The sequence below is a fragment of the Equus asinus genome, chromosome 2 (genome assembly GCF_041296235.1).
Source record: "Equus asinus isolate D_3611 breed Donkey chromosome 2, EquAss-T2T_v2, whole genome shotgun sequence".
NCBI classification, from domain to species: domain Eukaryota; kingdom Metazoa; phylum Chordata; class Mammalia; order Perissodactyla; family Equidae; genus Equus; species Equus asinus.
In genome coordinates, this window is record NC_091791.1 from 192,414,792 (window position 1) to 192,429,715 (window position 14,924).

At 38.2% G+C, this 14,924-nt stretch overlaps 1 protein-coding gene across 9 annotated transcripts in view; it reads left to right on the forward strand.

Moving 5' to 3' along the window:
• Positions 1–14,795, forward strand: part of ATL1 (atlastin GTPase 1) — an 84,194-nt gene extending 69,399 nt beyond the window's left edge. For 5 of the 9 annotated variants that reach the window (XM_044765621.2, XM_070504326.1, XM_070504330.1 and 2 more), the window contains 8 exons: positions 1,143–1,235; positions 2,362–2,500; positions 7,519–7,646; positions 8,730–8,786; positions 9,603–9,674; positions 10,802–11,233; positions 12,424–12,438; positions 14,347–14,795. In XM_044765621.2, the coding sequence (XP_044621556.1) occupies positions 1,143–1,235; positions 2,362–2,500; positions 7,519–7,646; positions 8,730–8,786; positions 9,603–9,674; positions 10,802–11,233; positions 12,424–12,438; positions 14,347–14,457 (1,047 nt within the window). In that variant the 3' untranslated portion in view covers positions 14,458–14,795. The remainder of the gene's footprint in view (positions 1–1,142; positions 1,236–2,361; positions 2,501–7,518; positions 7,647–8,729; positions 8,787–9,602; positions 9,675–10,801; positions 11,234–12,423; positions 12,439–14,346) is intronic. The other 4 variants (XM_044765622.2, XM_070504332.1, XM_070504329.1 and 1 more) reach the window with 1 other exon arrangement.
• Positions 14,796–14,924: the final 129 nt, after the last annotated feature.

The following is a 14,924-nucleotide window of genomic DNA, read 5'->3' on the forward strand; positions in this document are numbered from 1 at the left end:
CTAACCTGGGAAACACAGTCTCTGATAAAATCCTGGATGTGAACAAATACTCAGCTTCACGGACGGTTATCAGTGTGTTTCTTAGAATAGTAGAAAAACATGAAAACATCCAGGAGAGTGGCGGAATAAAGCACAGTCTGTCCAGGTGCTAAAATGTTGTGTGGCCATCAAGTCACCGTCAGATAGCTAATGTGGCACCAACTGTGCCAGGAGCTGTTCTGGAGGCATTACGTTTGTCATCTCATCTAGTGGTCCTGTGAGGCGGCTCCATTATCGTCCCTTTCTGACAGATGACGAGACTTCAAATGGACACGACTTTAAGCATAAGAAGGGGTGAAGCTGAAACATTTCTAAACTAGTAATAATAAAAAAATTTATAATAAAAAAATTTGGCCTTGTTAGAGGAAAGGCTGAATTCATTTTCTAACAGAAAATATTTCAAAATCGTCATAGGAAGAAGTGATCAAAACATTTACAGTCAAAAACTGTAGGAAAAAAGTATTACAAAAGTTTGTTAGTTATTTTTCTGGGCTTGTGTGTGTGTGTTTGTGATATTTGTCAGCTTTTTTGAATTTGTAATTTGTTATTTTTCTAATTCTAAATAAGTATTCACTTTCAAGCCCAGTTTGTATTCTTTTTCTCATTGAGCCCTCCCCCTTACTGACTGTCTTAGCTTTAGGCCCCACAAAACCTGGGTGTCCCCCCCCCCCCCCCGCGCTGCATCCCTTGGGTGCATAATGAGAGCCCCTGGAGAAGAGACTGGGGCAAATGTAAGAGAGGAAAAATATTTGAAGAGATGACAGAAGAAAACTTTCCTCAAATAAAGCATGAATCTTCATAAAAAGCTATGTGAACACTGCACCTCACCAAGAGATGAGACCCACAGATGTCCTCACACGGACCGAATGGCACTATGTAACTAACTAGAATTGGTTTCAAACTCAGTGGAAACAGGCAGGATGACCTCACACTGGAGGGGCTGCTCAGAAACGTTCAGAGGCTTTATGCTTGCTTTTTAATTCCGTGATGTGGTAAAGAACACTGTTCAAATGACAACGACATCATTTAGTTGGTTTCAATAAAAAGCAGAGGGAGGCAATTTAGAGTGCCCTTATCAATCCTTTCTTCTTATCATTTCTTAGAGTCTGATATTTCTTGTTCGAGACTGGAGTTTCCCATACGAATTTTCATATGGATCTGACGGTGGCTCCAAATTCTTGGAAAAACGCCTCAAGGTTTGTTACATATTTAGGTGCATGAAATTTCACCAATATTAGTAATCTAGAATTATTTTTGTTGAATGATTTGCTAACTAGATACTCAGTAGCCACAATCCCTTTTGACTCTCACAGTATCTCTATGAACAAACTAAGATTGATATTTACTAAAATGCTTTCAGAGTTACAATTTTAAATATTATCAGTAATTATGATACAGATAAAGAGTTCTTTTGTAGATATCTATAAAAGAATGATTTATCCCCAAAGATAAAACTTTTAATTTGAAGAATTAAATCAGTTCCAGACTGACAGTGCAAATATCTGGATTCATGTTTTAGTAGAGTAGTTTAAAGTCAATTTAACAGAAATGTCTAATTTTGAAATCCCCAAAGTCAGTCTTAGAACATTTGCTAGTAGTTCACAGAAAGCGAAAGTAGGAGACTTTCCATTTTCTTTGTCATGATAGTTCAATATTGAATAAATTGTTTACCGTGAACACATATCACAAAAATACCTACTGAGAAATCAGAAAAAAAATCAAGATTAAAAAAAGTTCTTTGATAATCAGGATCTCTGAGTGGACCTTTTCAGGCTTCTAGTCACTTTTAGGGTAGTTTGTCTGTACTATTAACTGTCAAATGCATGTGGGAAAAAAGGGGCAATTTAGCTCATAAATAAGCAGCAGGCTGTTCAGATGCCTTTCTAGAATTTAAATGTACACCTACCAGGTGACAAGGGGCTGTCTTGAGTCTTGTCTTGAGTCATTCCTGAAAAGAAAGTAGGAATATCTTATGACCTGCTCATGTCCCTGTGAGTACTTTGAATTAAAATTTGAATTTGTAGGAACTAGCTAGAGTAAAACCCCACTAGTTTGTACTACAAAATGGGAAGGCCTATGTGAGTTCGTGTGAGAGTGGGCCTTTGGTAATTGCAATGGTAACGCCACATGTGTGCTGGGTACTGAGATACGGCTGGGTCGCACCTTCACTCAAGACTTTACCCTTCCTTCAGTGTCAGCCCTGTCGTGTCGTTTTCATCATTGTGGGACCAGACCGAGATAGCAAGTATAAGATGCTGCAGAGTTCTTTTGGAGTTCGATTAAAGTTGAAAGTAGTTTAAACTTCAGAATGATTTCCTGCAGGTCTCAGGGAACCAGCATGAAGAACTACAGAATGTTCGAAAGCACATCCATTCCTGTTTCACCAAAATTTCCTGTTTTCTGCTACCTCATCCTGGCTTAAAAGTGGCTACCAATCCAAACTTCGATGGAAAACTGAAAGGTTTGTCTGTCTTTTAATGAATATGTTTACATCACTTAGTCTGATTATAAAAATGTCATTTTATCCACTGGGCTTATGGCTGCTGCTTTAGTTCCTCCCCTGATGTGGGGCTGATGATTGGAAATTGTCAGGAGGTTGGGAATCCTGGGCCGGTGCTGCAGCGGCTCCTTGGAGAACTGTGGGGTTCTGTGGGTGCCACTGAACTGACGAGACAAGAGGCCAAGTCCTGCGGCCACCCGTGGCCGTGCCTCACCCTCACAGAGGCCCCTGCTCACTCTGTGCACTGAGAGATGCTCCTCAATATCTTCCTGTGTAGTTTTCCTTATTTACCTTAAAGGGAAAAAATAGATGTCTCTGTTATTGGAATGTTGTGTTAAGTTATATAATTAGAGATTGAAAGAAATATTGCATAGTACTGAATTCAAGCTCTTTAGAACTGCTACTAAAGAATTTAATTATAAATTATTAAAAGCTTCACTAAAAGGAAATTGTCTTCTGGATGAGGACCAGTTTCTAAGAAAACAAAAAGCACTATTGTGTTTTTCAAACAGTATATACTCATAGTATGTGATTCTCTCTTAAACAGAGGCAGGGCTGACGTTTAAGGTTCCAAAGCCCCTCAACTTATTGAAAAAAGGGGCGGGGGGGTAGAGGTAGGGGTCTGGAAACCGAAGTTCATCTTCCTTGATAGACAGTCAGCAGGTTTTTAGATGTTGGCTCGTAGTTAACGACGTAACACAGGCGTTTCTGACTGTCACTGTGGGCCTGGTATTGAGTGCACACTGCCTTCAGACACTTGCTCCATTTCCTGTGACCTCTCTGCATTGTACCAGGGCTGCTGAGACAGCGACATAATAAGCTTTTCTGCACAGCTGTTCTCAAAGGGCTTTAAAATGACTTTAAAAAAAAGACAGTATAACTTGTATCCAGTTTTATGGAACTAGTAGGTTTGTAAAGCAAACCTGTTTTTCCCTCTATCTCCATTGTGTTTACTCCCAGATACCTTATATTTAACTATGGCAGTTTAGTATCATGAATAGAGTCCCAAATTCCTCAATCATCAGCATTGTTTTTATGCATGTTTTAAATTATCTTACCTTTAAATAACAGGATAGCAGTAGGCACATATTAATGCATGGGTTCCAGGATCCTACAATTTCATCGTCACTTAGGAATTCCAAGCCACTAAGTGAGCACACAAGCCTTTTGATACAGTGCAATCACCCAGTGCTTCAGTGTGTTTGAATAAATCACATAAAGAGAGGGCTCCCACAGGCCTTTCTTTCTTCCCTGGAGTTAGAGAGCTGTAAACAGGCAGAGGAGGGGCAGGCCTTCATAGCCGTCCTTTACTGGGTCAAGAAAGTACTCTGCCTCATTCCATTCCTGTAGCATATAACTACAGTTTTTTTTTGCTGAGGAAGCTTGGCCCTGAGTTAACATCTGTTGCTGATCTTCCTCTTTTTGCTTGAGGAAGGTTGGTGCTAAGCTAACATCTGTGCCAGTCTTCCTGTATTTTGTATGCGGGATGCCACCACAGCATGGCTTGATGAGCAGTGTGTAGGTCCACGCCCAGGATTCAAAGCTGTGAACACTGGGCTGCTGGAAGCAGAGTGCACGAACTTAACCACTATGCCACCAGGCCAGCCCCTACAGTTCTTAAATTAACTCATACATTTTGCAATGAAAGAGCTCAAGGAGAGAGTTTAAGACAAATTGCGCAGATGTAGAAGCTGACTTTTTTTTTTTTTTTGAGGAAGATTAGCCCTGAGCTAACATCTGCTGCCAATCCTCCTCTTTTTGCTGAGGAAGACTGGCCCTGAGCTAACATCTGTGCCCATCTTCCTCTACTTTATATGTGGGACACCTGCCACAGCATGGCTTGCCAGGCAGTGCCATGTCTGCACCCGGGATCTGAACCGGCAAACCCCGGGCCCCCAAAGTGGAACATGCGAACTTAACCGCTGCGCCACCAGGCCAGCCCCTAGATACCGACTTTTTTAACAGATTTGTCTTCCATCAACTTTTACTTACATGTCTAAACAGATACTGACTCACACAGTTGGTTCACAGTTACCCATAAGTTAGGATTTACAGAGGAGTTAACTGGGAGAAAGAAAGGACAGCAGCTTCGGTTGAGTCAAAAGCCCCATTTTAAGGGGGGTTCAGAGGGCTGCTGCTGAATCCCTCTGCACACCGATGCAGTCTCCTTTGCCTCTGTGTTTCCTTGGGCAGCTTTGAAAGTCTGCTGTCTGCATTATTTTTCCCTTCCATCTTGAACCTTATAATTTGGTGTGATTTCTACCCAGGATGTCTTGTCTGTTGGCCATGCTACTCTCCGGGGCTGGTATCTGAGTGGTTGCCTCTGGGAAAAACGTCTCTGAAGAAACAGTTGTGCAAACATTGCTCTTGGATGATTGTTTCTCACATACTCTTTAACACACTTGTAGAAATAACTTTCTAGCTCGTTAGCAATAGTAATAATTGTGATAATCACTATTTCTTCATGGTCCCTCACATTATTGAAAGATCTTATCTGTTTCCAGTGTTATTTAAAACTTTAATACTATGATTAAATTTGCCATTAGTTTAATAGCTTCCCACATGGGAAATCAAAGGATCGAAAGTGCTGAATCCCATTCATTCAAGCTACATTTAACCAGTTCTTACCAAGTGCCTACTGAATCCCCCCACCCCAGCATAGCAAATTCAGTCTGTTAGTGACAAGGAGTTCCCTTTGTATGAGGTGATTCCGTGTTAGAGAACTGCAGGAGGAGACCTGGTGACCACGTCGTACCTGAGGTATAGAAAGAAGCTCCAGTTAGACTTCAGAAAGCATAGCTACACACCAGTGCAAGGTGATTATTTTTAAAAGGGTGTTTCTAATGACTTGTCAGAGCAGGTGATCCTGGGAAAATATCTTCTTTGGTTAATTTTCACAGCAGCACCTCATCGGTACATCTGCCCTGCAGAGTTCTTGTAAAGCACGACCATGTCCTCAGTTATTGTGACAGAAAACCACTTTTGCCAAGCTCCTGAATTCCTAGCAAAGTTTTCCTCTTGTGGCAAAAATTGTTTAAGAAATGATGAAAACAGAACGTCACCCGGAATGATCATCCATCCATGCGTATTTACGGAAGCCTGCAGTGGGCCAGAGCTGACTCCTGCACCTCTGCACGATGATCAGAACTCGTCTGCAAGTGCTCTGGGTCCTGTATTTACTGTGTTCAACTAATATTGTTAGCAAGAGCTCACCACTTGTGATGTTATGAATATAGTGTTCATATTTTCTGAATCCAGAATTGAAAAACCTGGCATTGGTCTCAAGTGAGAACAAAGTTAGACTACAGCTAACTTCAGAACACATCTTTAATCCAAATGTGTGCTTAGATGCTGGTTACTTTAATGATAATTCCCATACTTGCGGGTGCATTAGATACACAGGTCTATCTTATTCCACTCCAGTTTTATAAAGAAATTTGGTGGTGGGAGGTTAAGTACATGTTTTGCAAGTGATTTTAAAATGGTTCTATAAGGGGAAAGCTTTTTGTTTTATACAGAAATTTGGGAAAAATTAATGTATTCTAGATATATAGTAATATCCTACTAATGCTGAAAAAAGCATAAAATCATATAGCAAAAAAGAAACCTCTTAGCATCTGTGAACACAGATAGATGGCAGACAGCAACACGACCTAGAAGGGTGGTGACATAATGCAAACACCAGCATTGTGTCTCAGCGGGTCTCGGTAACTAAAAAGCAAACCATAATAATAAACACATTTGAATAAATCCACACATAATACAAAGCACAGTTATCAGTAAAAATTGGTACAATGCAAAGAGAAAAATAAATTTGAATAATCTCCTATATAAGTACTCATAAAACATGGACACCAAACTTTCAAAACTGTACAGAATACGAAGCAAAATAAGTCTGAAGGATTTCCAACATCATACTCATACATGTCATAAAAGCAGCATGCAAGAGGAAAGAAACGTGAATTCTCACGTAAACTGGTATTACAGTGTATATTGGGGTTCTAATAACAAGCAGGGGCAATGTGAACACAGTCAAAAGGTTTGCATATTTATCCCTCAGACCTTGGAAATCACCGGTCACAAAGCCTGAAAACTCAGTGACTGCTGAAATCCAGAGTTTTGAAAACTATAGGCAGTTACTGTATTTACTTAGAGAGTGAGTTCCCAGACATGTCTTGCTTTTCACATGTATTATGTGCATTTTTCTATATGTTCTGAAATAATGATTTAGGAGATTATCACTGTGTTCAAAAGACTTCTCTGAAGATCTGTTTTGTGTGTTACTTTGCTAAATCTGTAATGTTAAGCTTGAACCTAATGCTACAAGGGTTATGTGGGTCATGTGTAATCCATTGCACCAAACATGATAGGTAAATAACTCAGACTACTGCTCATCTGCCAGCTCCAAGGCCAACATGGCCTTTTCTTGCCATGTTACTTTGTGTTGCTGTTTCACCACTAGAGGTGGCATCATTGTCACTCTCTGTCTTTTTGAACTTAAGTCCTAGATACCACACCTTACCCAGTTCTATACACTTTTCATAAGGTGGGCACACATAGAGCGATTTTTAGATACATCTTTTGGAGGGAATACATTGTATAAGCCAGAAATATCTCACCTTTTCCCCATTTATCAGTCTATATATGTATAAAACCACAGACAACTTACAGACAGCAGAATACAAGGTATGGTTATGTGAATGGGGTGTGAAATATTTGTATAACGTTTCACATCAACAAAGGTAGAAGACAAAGATATAATTGGATGGAGATAAGACAGACCGCTGGGCAGAAGTCTGGGCAAGGAGTACCATTCACCCTGAGAAATGTGGGTCTCAGGAGTTGTTTAGATGCTGGGAAGGTGAGTGATGGCTTTATCACTGGGGAAGAAATGGAGAAAATCAAAGGATGTTTTATTGTACGGCATGGAGGACTGGCTAGGATATTTAAAATAATGATGAATTTGCTTTTACTTGTAGAAATAGATGATGAATTCATCAAAAACTTGAAAATACTCATTCCTTGGCTACTTAGTCCTGAGAGCCTAGATATTAAAGAGATCAATGGGAACAAAATCACCTGCCGAGGTCTGGTGGAGTACTTCAAGGTATCACTCTCATTTCTAGAGCATTTGTGAGTACTTAGATTTTACATGCTTTGGAAGGCAGTTCCTACTTGATATCCCAAAATTGTAGGCTGTAATGTGGGAACAAAGGTGTGAGGAATCTATAAAAATGATAAAAATTATTAGACTCCTAAGAGGAGCTTGCTTTCTGAAATTATTTTTTGAGAAAACTCCTTTAGGTAACTGTACTGTCTCTTTTTATCTTGAGGGAAATATATCTTGAAATATGAATGTATCTAAGAGTTGGAAAAGTCTATTTTGGGGCGGGGAGGAGGCAGTGTTTCCTTACTCCGTAGTCCTCAGTTACCATTCTGAAGATTTTCCCAAAGGGGCTGCACTTCGCCTTCCTACTGGAGAAGATTTGGCCGCACTTCCTGCTCTCTGCGCCAAGGGCATACGTGAAGTGGGGTTATTTTAAGTTTGCATTTACCTGTTTACCTCAGACACCACTGAGCAGAACACTTGTTTTGATGAACCCATATATATAGTGGTGAATTTCAATTACCCATCTAATTTGTGGATTGATGCTCCAAGAACTAAAATATCAATTTTTAAAATTCATGTTTTGTCTTTCAAAATGCAGTCACATACCTCCTGTGTCATTCCTTAATCTCCATCACTCTCAGCAATAAAGACAGGTTATTTATCTGAAATTTGAATTCTTACTGTGCCTAACACTGTGGAGGAGCTTAGAATTCAGTAGGAGGCTTAGGACCCTTACACGAGTCTGCTCCATAGAGCCTGTGACATCAGCAGGAACAAATTCCCATGGGTAACTGAAAAAGAGGCATTACTCCCAGCAGAGGGATCTGGGGAAGCTTTAAAGGAGGTGGCAGTGAGGTAAGCCTTTAAGAAGAGTAGGATTGGCAAGTGATGTGTGAAAAGGGCATTTCAGGAAAAGGGAATTAAATAAAGGAAACCAAGAAAGATGGAATTCAAGTATAAGAAAGAGCTAATAGTTCCTGAAACTGTCAAGACCTTAGGCCATAGAATACAATTGAACAGAATTAGAGAAATACTGAATGGAATTACTTGAACAGGAGTCTTTCTTTCTTTCTTTCTTAGGCTTATATAAAGATCTATCAAGGTGAAGAATTACCACATCCAAAATCCATGTTACAGGTATTTACTCATCAGGAGGCCTGACATTTTAAAACACACTGTCACTAAAGCTCAGCTCTCCTTAGCTTTATGCTGTGCTAAACTCAAGGTACACTCCAACCTGGCTGTCAGAAATGACCAAACAAAATAGCAGATGGGATGATTTATTGGAAGACTTTTTCTAATAACTCCCCATTTGTGTGTTCATCTCAATGAGCATTTATTTCACTTTTCATTCTCTTTGTGCTAAATTTGTTTACAGAACAGGCTCATACTGTGGTTTAGATTCACACACGTAACAAGAAATAGGAAAGCAGGTTCAGGTTTTAAATAAGTGGTCTGTACAAGTAAACACTTAAAAAAGGAGAAACTCACTTTTTCCTTACTTATTTTTAAAATTTCTTTAAGTTCTTAATGGTTCCTCTTTGTCGTCAGTGACACATTGTTCTATCAGCAACAGTCCTTAAACTTAAGTCCTATTTTTAGATATATTAGTGTATATAAAATATACTATATATTATTTCCCATGTGTTTGGATTTATAGATTTCTTTTCCCCACATTTGGTGAGAAGCTTACAAATATTTTTTAAGAGGAAAAAATCTTCCAAATGAAAATTCATTTTAGAACTATGGTTTATTGAGTAAACTTGTATGTGTTATGCATTTTGAAATTTTAATTTTACTAATTAAAAAAATGTAGTGGAAATATTTTCAACTCTTTCAAATTATTTGATAACTTGGATTCTTGCACATGATGTGCTCATAAGTGGGAACTGCCTGTAGAAGTTTAATAAATATGAATTCCATTTTACATCATATTTTGTGCTTTGTCCAAAGGCCACAGCAGAAGCTAACAATTTAGCAGCCGTGGCAACTGCCAAGGATACATACAACAAAAAAATGGAAGAGGTAAGATTTAAATAATATTTTAAGTGATGTTTAAATAAAACTAGCATTTCTTTCATGAGCTCATTCTTTTTTCTTCAAAGTTACACTGTGTACACATGCAAAGAGGTAGCTTTGACTTATTCTATTTATTGTATTCCTAAAATATTTTAAATATAAGGCAAGAAAAGAACACTGTATGTACAGTTTTAAACATATTTTAAATGAGTTATCTCTATAATGTAGACACATTTTTTAATTCACTTTTTTTGGCCAGATCCTTCCACTATTTGTAAAATTTAGTAGCTAAAATAACATATGCTACCCTCTCCACTACACATCCCTACATTCCACAATTGTAGTATTTCTATCTTAAATATAAAAACCTGTTCAGAAAAGAAGAAATTAAACCTATTTAAATTAAACCAATATTGCTACATATTATATTTCCTTTTTGTTTTAACATGCTGAATTAGGATGCCTCTAATAATTATTGTGTACATCTACAAATGTGATAGGGGTCTTTTTCCCCCTGAAAATGTTATAAAATCAAAATTATATTAAAAATTGATGGAGTCTTAGAATCAAGGGAAATATAGAATATGGAATGGTGTTTATGGCATAACTAAAGGGTAATTAGAATGAGAGTATCCTTTATATAGTTAAATCTCAACTTAAGTGAATGGTATGGGTAACTGAGATTTCCCTTGTAACTTGCGAAAAAATTAAAAATGTGGGCCAAGAACATTTAATATGTTTCCATTTAGTTTCCTGAAGAAAATACTGAATGGCCTCCATTCAAACAAAAATCAGTGAAACTGCCAAAGAAGATGTTTTTCACAATTTTGCTTGAGAGCTTTACAGCATTGCTCATTGTTTTAAATTAAACTTCATTAGTCAAAATTACTCCAGTGTATTTAGAATAAACTTCCTAGAGGAATGTGGATGGAAGTAGTTTATATAAAGGACCAGTCCATTTGTACTGGAGTGTGATAGATATGGAGTGTGGTAAGATGTAGGTTGACAAAAACATCTCTGCAGGCTCCTTCTGGTTATTGTGTTCTAACAAATTCAACCAGCTAAGTGAAAAATGTTGATACATTGCTAATTTTACTCTGCATTGCTAAACAGTGCTTGTCTGTCTGATACAGATTTGTGGTGGTGACAAACCGTTTCTGGCCCCTAATGACCTGCAGACCAAACATCTGGAGCTGAAGGAAGAGTCTGTGAAGCTCTTCCGGGGGGTGAAGAAGATGGGCGGGGAGGAGTTCAGCCGGCGTTACCTGCAGCAGTTGGAGAGTGAGATAGATGAACTCTACATCCAGTACATCAAGCACAACGACAGCAAAAACATCTTCCATGCAGCGCGCACCCCAGCCACACTGTTTGTTGTCATCTTCATCACGTATGTGCTTGCCGGCGTGACTGGATTCATCGGTTTGGACATCATAGCTAGCCTGTGCAACATGATCATGGGGCTGACCCTCATCACCCTGTGTACCTGGGCATACATCCGGTACTCTGGAGAGTACCGGGAGCTGGGAGCCGTGATAGACCAGGTGGCTGCAGCCTTGTGGGACCAGGTAGGACACTTTTAGTGCTCTTCAACTCAGTGCAGCACACGTGTGAATGCCACCTCTGTGCCAGACACTAGGTTAGAGTTGGAAATACACAGATGAATGTGACGTGGGCCCCAGTATTAAAAGAATTTAGAATCTGTTAAGATGGCCAGATACAAACAACTAACTATAATACAACATATGAAGTCCTACACAACTGTTTTCAAGTTAACGTTTCAATACTTTTCAAAAATACACAGATTAGGCAGTGTTTTTACTTTTTCTCATCTTAAAAGTTAAAGCTGTTAAAAGAAGTGTGAGAAAACACGGTTTTTATTTAGCTGATTATGACTTGATTATGTGTTAACGTTACTTCATACTTAGAAACTATCATTTGACCAGCACTGGCTTTGTTAGGAACTGTCATAAGTCATCGTGTGACTGTCTCTTTTAGCATAAACTCCTAAAGGCAATAGCTGATGACTTCAGATTGTCTCTATTTGAACTAGACATTTACACCAGGCCATTGCATGAGTCCAGGTCAACCTCTGGATCAGCTGCTCATGGGTCAGTTATCTTTTATGGTCCAATTAACAACAACCTAAGGAGTCAGGGCAGACAGTTATAAACACACCTAGCACAATAATCAACTCACTATGTCATTCTGGAAGTGTCTTCAGTTACCTCATGAAAATTTAGGGGAATTCAGTGAAGCTAAAGTAGATTCTTCCTAAATTTCAGAGTTAAGACTTTTGAACGTTCCTGGTCTGCAGGTAGCAAGTGACAGCTACAGTTCTCCCAGTGTTACAAGTATACGATACTCTTTAAAACAGAATTGTAACTAATGGATGTACCTTGTGCCTTTGAAGAATTGAGTTGAGATAAATGGTAGCACTATGGGAAAAGAATGAATTAAAAACTGGAACCTCTGAGCCAGTGTCTCAGCCCCTCAACCTCGAAAGACTGAAGGGGGCAATTTGAGGTAAATCCCAAGGCCCTCCTAGAGTGTGATGCTGAAACCTGTGAGCAATATAGAACTGGGTTCTTAAAAAGAGTTACATGAAATATATAATCTAAACTGAAAAAACCTGCAGGAGTATTTGTTCTTAAACGCTCACAAATAAATACTGTAAACAAAATTGAATATCTTAATGCTATTAATGAAGCTGGATATATACTTTTCTTTTCTCCCTTTTAAACTGCCTTTGCCACAGGGAAGTACAAATGAGGTAAGTTAAATTTTTAAATTGAGCTATATATTGGTAACATTATTTTTATTTTATAAACTAGACGTTGAAGGATGTCTCATCATAGATTAGAAAATCTGGTGACTACTGCTCCTATGCTCCTGTGTTCTTCTAGCATTAGTTTTAATTGTGAATTTTTAACGTGGTTTTAAAATAATTTTTATTCCAGACATCGTATGTGATTTGATCTGCATGTGAAACACAAGAATTGACTATCATAAATATTGTGAATATTTTATCTGTTTTCTGAATGTGTAGAAAATTTCAAAATTCTTAAGCTCCGACAATGCAGGTTCTGCTCTACTGGAGAGTGGAATGGGCAGTTATGAATCTTGAGGGAACTTAACTCCTGGAGAGTATTTAAATAGAGCTACACCCTTTAGAAGTTGTTTTCAACTTTAGCTTTTCAGTGACAGCACTTTACACAGGTTCCAGGCCAGTACACAGTGTAAGTTTCCTGGCATACCTCAGACCTGACCTGTAAATGGTGTTCATGTCTCCTACCAGCACATGCGCAAAACTCCATCTGAGGAAAGAATCTGAGCCTCCAGGAAGGAATCATTTGTTACATAAGAAAAATTATCTCTGTGGAGTCATTTAGGTTGTTATCTTTAGGAAGCAAAACTGATCTTGAACAACTACGAAGATAGCAGATAATTATGGTCTTTTCCTCAGTTTCTGCTGTTACATGTAACTAGATTATGTCCTCTAATCAAATACCAGTGATACATTTAATATTTACAAATCAATAACAAATTATTTTATGTAAAATTCAGTAAAACAAATTCACCAAAAAAAGTAAAAACAAATTTCAACTTTGTAATTCAAACCTTAAGAAAAAAACGTAAGCTTTTACAAGAACAGGGATTAAATTGAATATGTTAGAATCAGAATATAATAGAACTAGAATACCATGTTGCACCAATATACATTCATAGAACTGAAAATGGTACTATTCAGACTTAATAGCCACACAGACTCAAAAAGATAAAAATTAACGAATTTCCTGAGCACTGACTACTAGGATATCCAGTTTTTATCCAGCTTTTAAAAATTTTCAGATTTTTTAGACTCCAAAATCAGATAAGTTAATCTTAACTGAGTGTTCATTATGTGAAAGTTAGAGGAGGGAATGAATCTGAGACACTAACTGAGGGTTGGGGAGAATAAAAATATTTATGGACACATATAAAAGTGTAAAAATTCCTATGATTCAAGCACTGTTAAATGGACACAAAGAACAATCACAGAGGTAGTTTTAATGAGGAAAGGCTTTCTGCTAATGTTTCTGAATAAGGTTTTGTAAGATATGAACTAATTAACAGAAACAAGGCAAGAGAACATGTTTAAGTGAGGGATCCCAGTGGGGTGGGGGAGGGGTAGCGTGTGTGCTTATCTGCATGACCATATCAGGAAATAATGGAGAATAAAAGCAGTCCCATTCTGAAAAACCTCTAAGGCAGCCCCGACAGCAGTGGTCTAGCCATGTATAAAAAAGCAGCCATTGGCAGTCAGAAGTTATGAGCTCCTGTACTTCCTCTAAAACTGCTAACAGTCAGAATGTGAGTTCTCAGCACAGCCCTGGGGCATGAGGTCAGGAAGCTCTGCTCCAGGAGGTGTGCAAAGGTGGAAGGAAATGCGATCTGAGAAGAAAGCATCTGCCACGAAGATCAGTCCACAGAAGTAATCACATACACCCACTGGAGAGTTGGAAAATACTTGAGCTCTAACACATTAGTTATTTAGGTCTTACATAGGTTAATAATATAAAGATTCCCAATTTAGCATGCTAAATTTTATATAGTACCATAAACTACTTATACTACAAAGGAAAAATTTTACATGTGTATTTAATAAAATGTTTTCTAATCTTGATTCTTGTACTTCTAGGCTTTATACAAGCTTTACAGTGCAGCAGCAACCCACAGACACCTGTATCATCAAGCTTTTCCTGCACCAAAGTCAGAATCTACTGAACAATCAGAAAAGAAGAAAATTTAACCCAAATTTTTAAAAATACAGGTGCATGACCAATTGCCAGTTAAATATTCAGTTTTTTGTCTCCATGCAAACATTCAAAGTGCTTCCATCAGAACCGAGTAAAATACCGAGCCTGCTGGAGCCTGCAGTGGGCCGGCGCTTTCACACCAGTGTGTCCTAAGCAGATGTGTAGATGCATGGTTATACCATTCGGTTAACATGTACAGTTCCCTGATTTTGTCTTCAGATATGCTGTTATAATTTAAAGTATTTGTCTATTTATGATGACAGTACATGTGTTCTGCTTGAATTTACTAAATTCTACTACTGGGTTCTAATTAAACCGTGTAGTAATATTATTCCAAGTTTGGATATGCTCATTTAATTTCTACAGAAGAATTTTTTAATTACTTCACAGTCATCTGGTAGAGCACAGCATCATAACTCAGCAGGCTTGGTTCAGTCTATATTATCTTACATATACCATG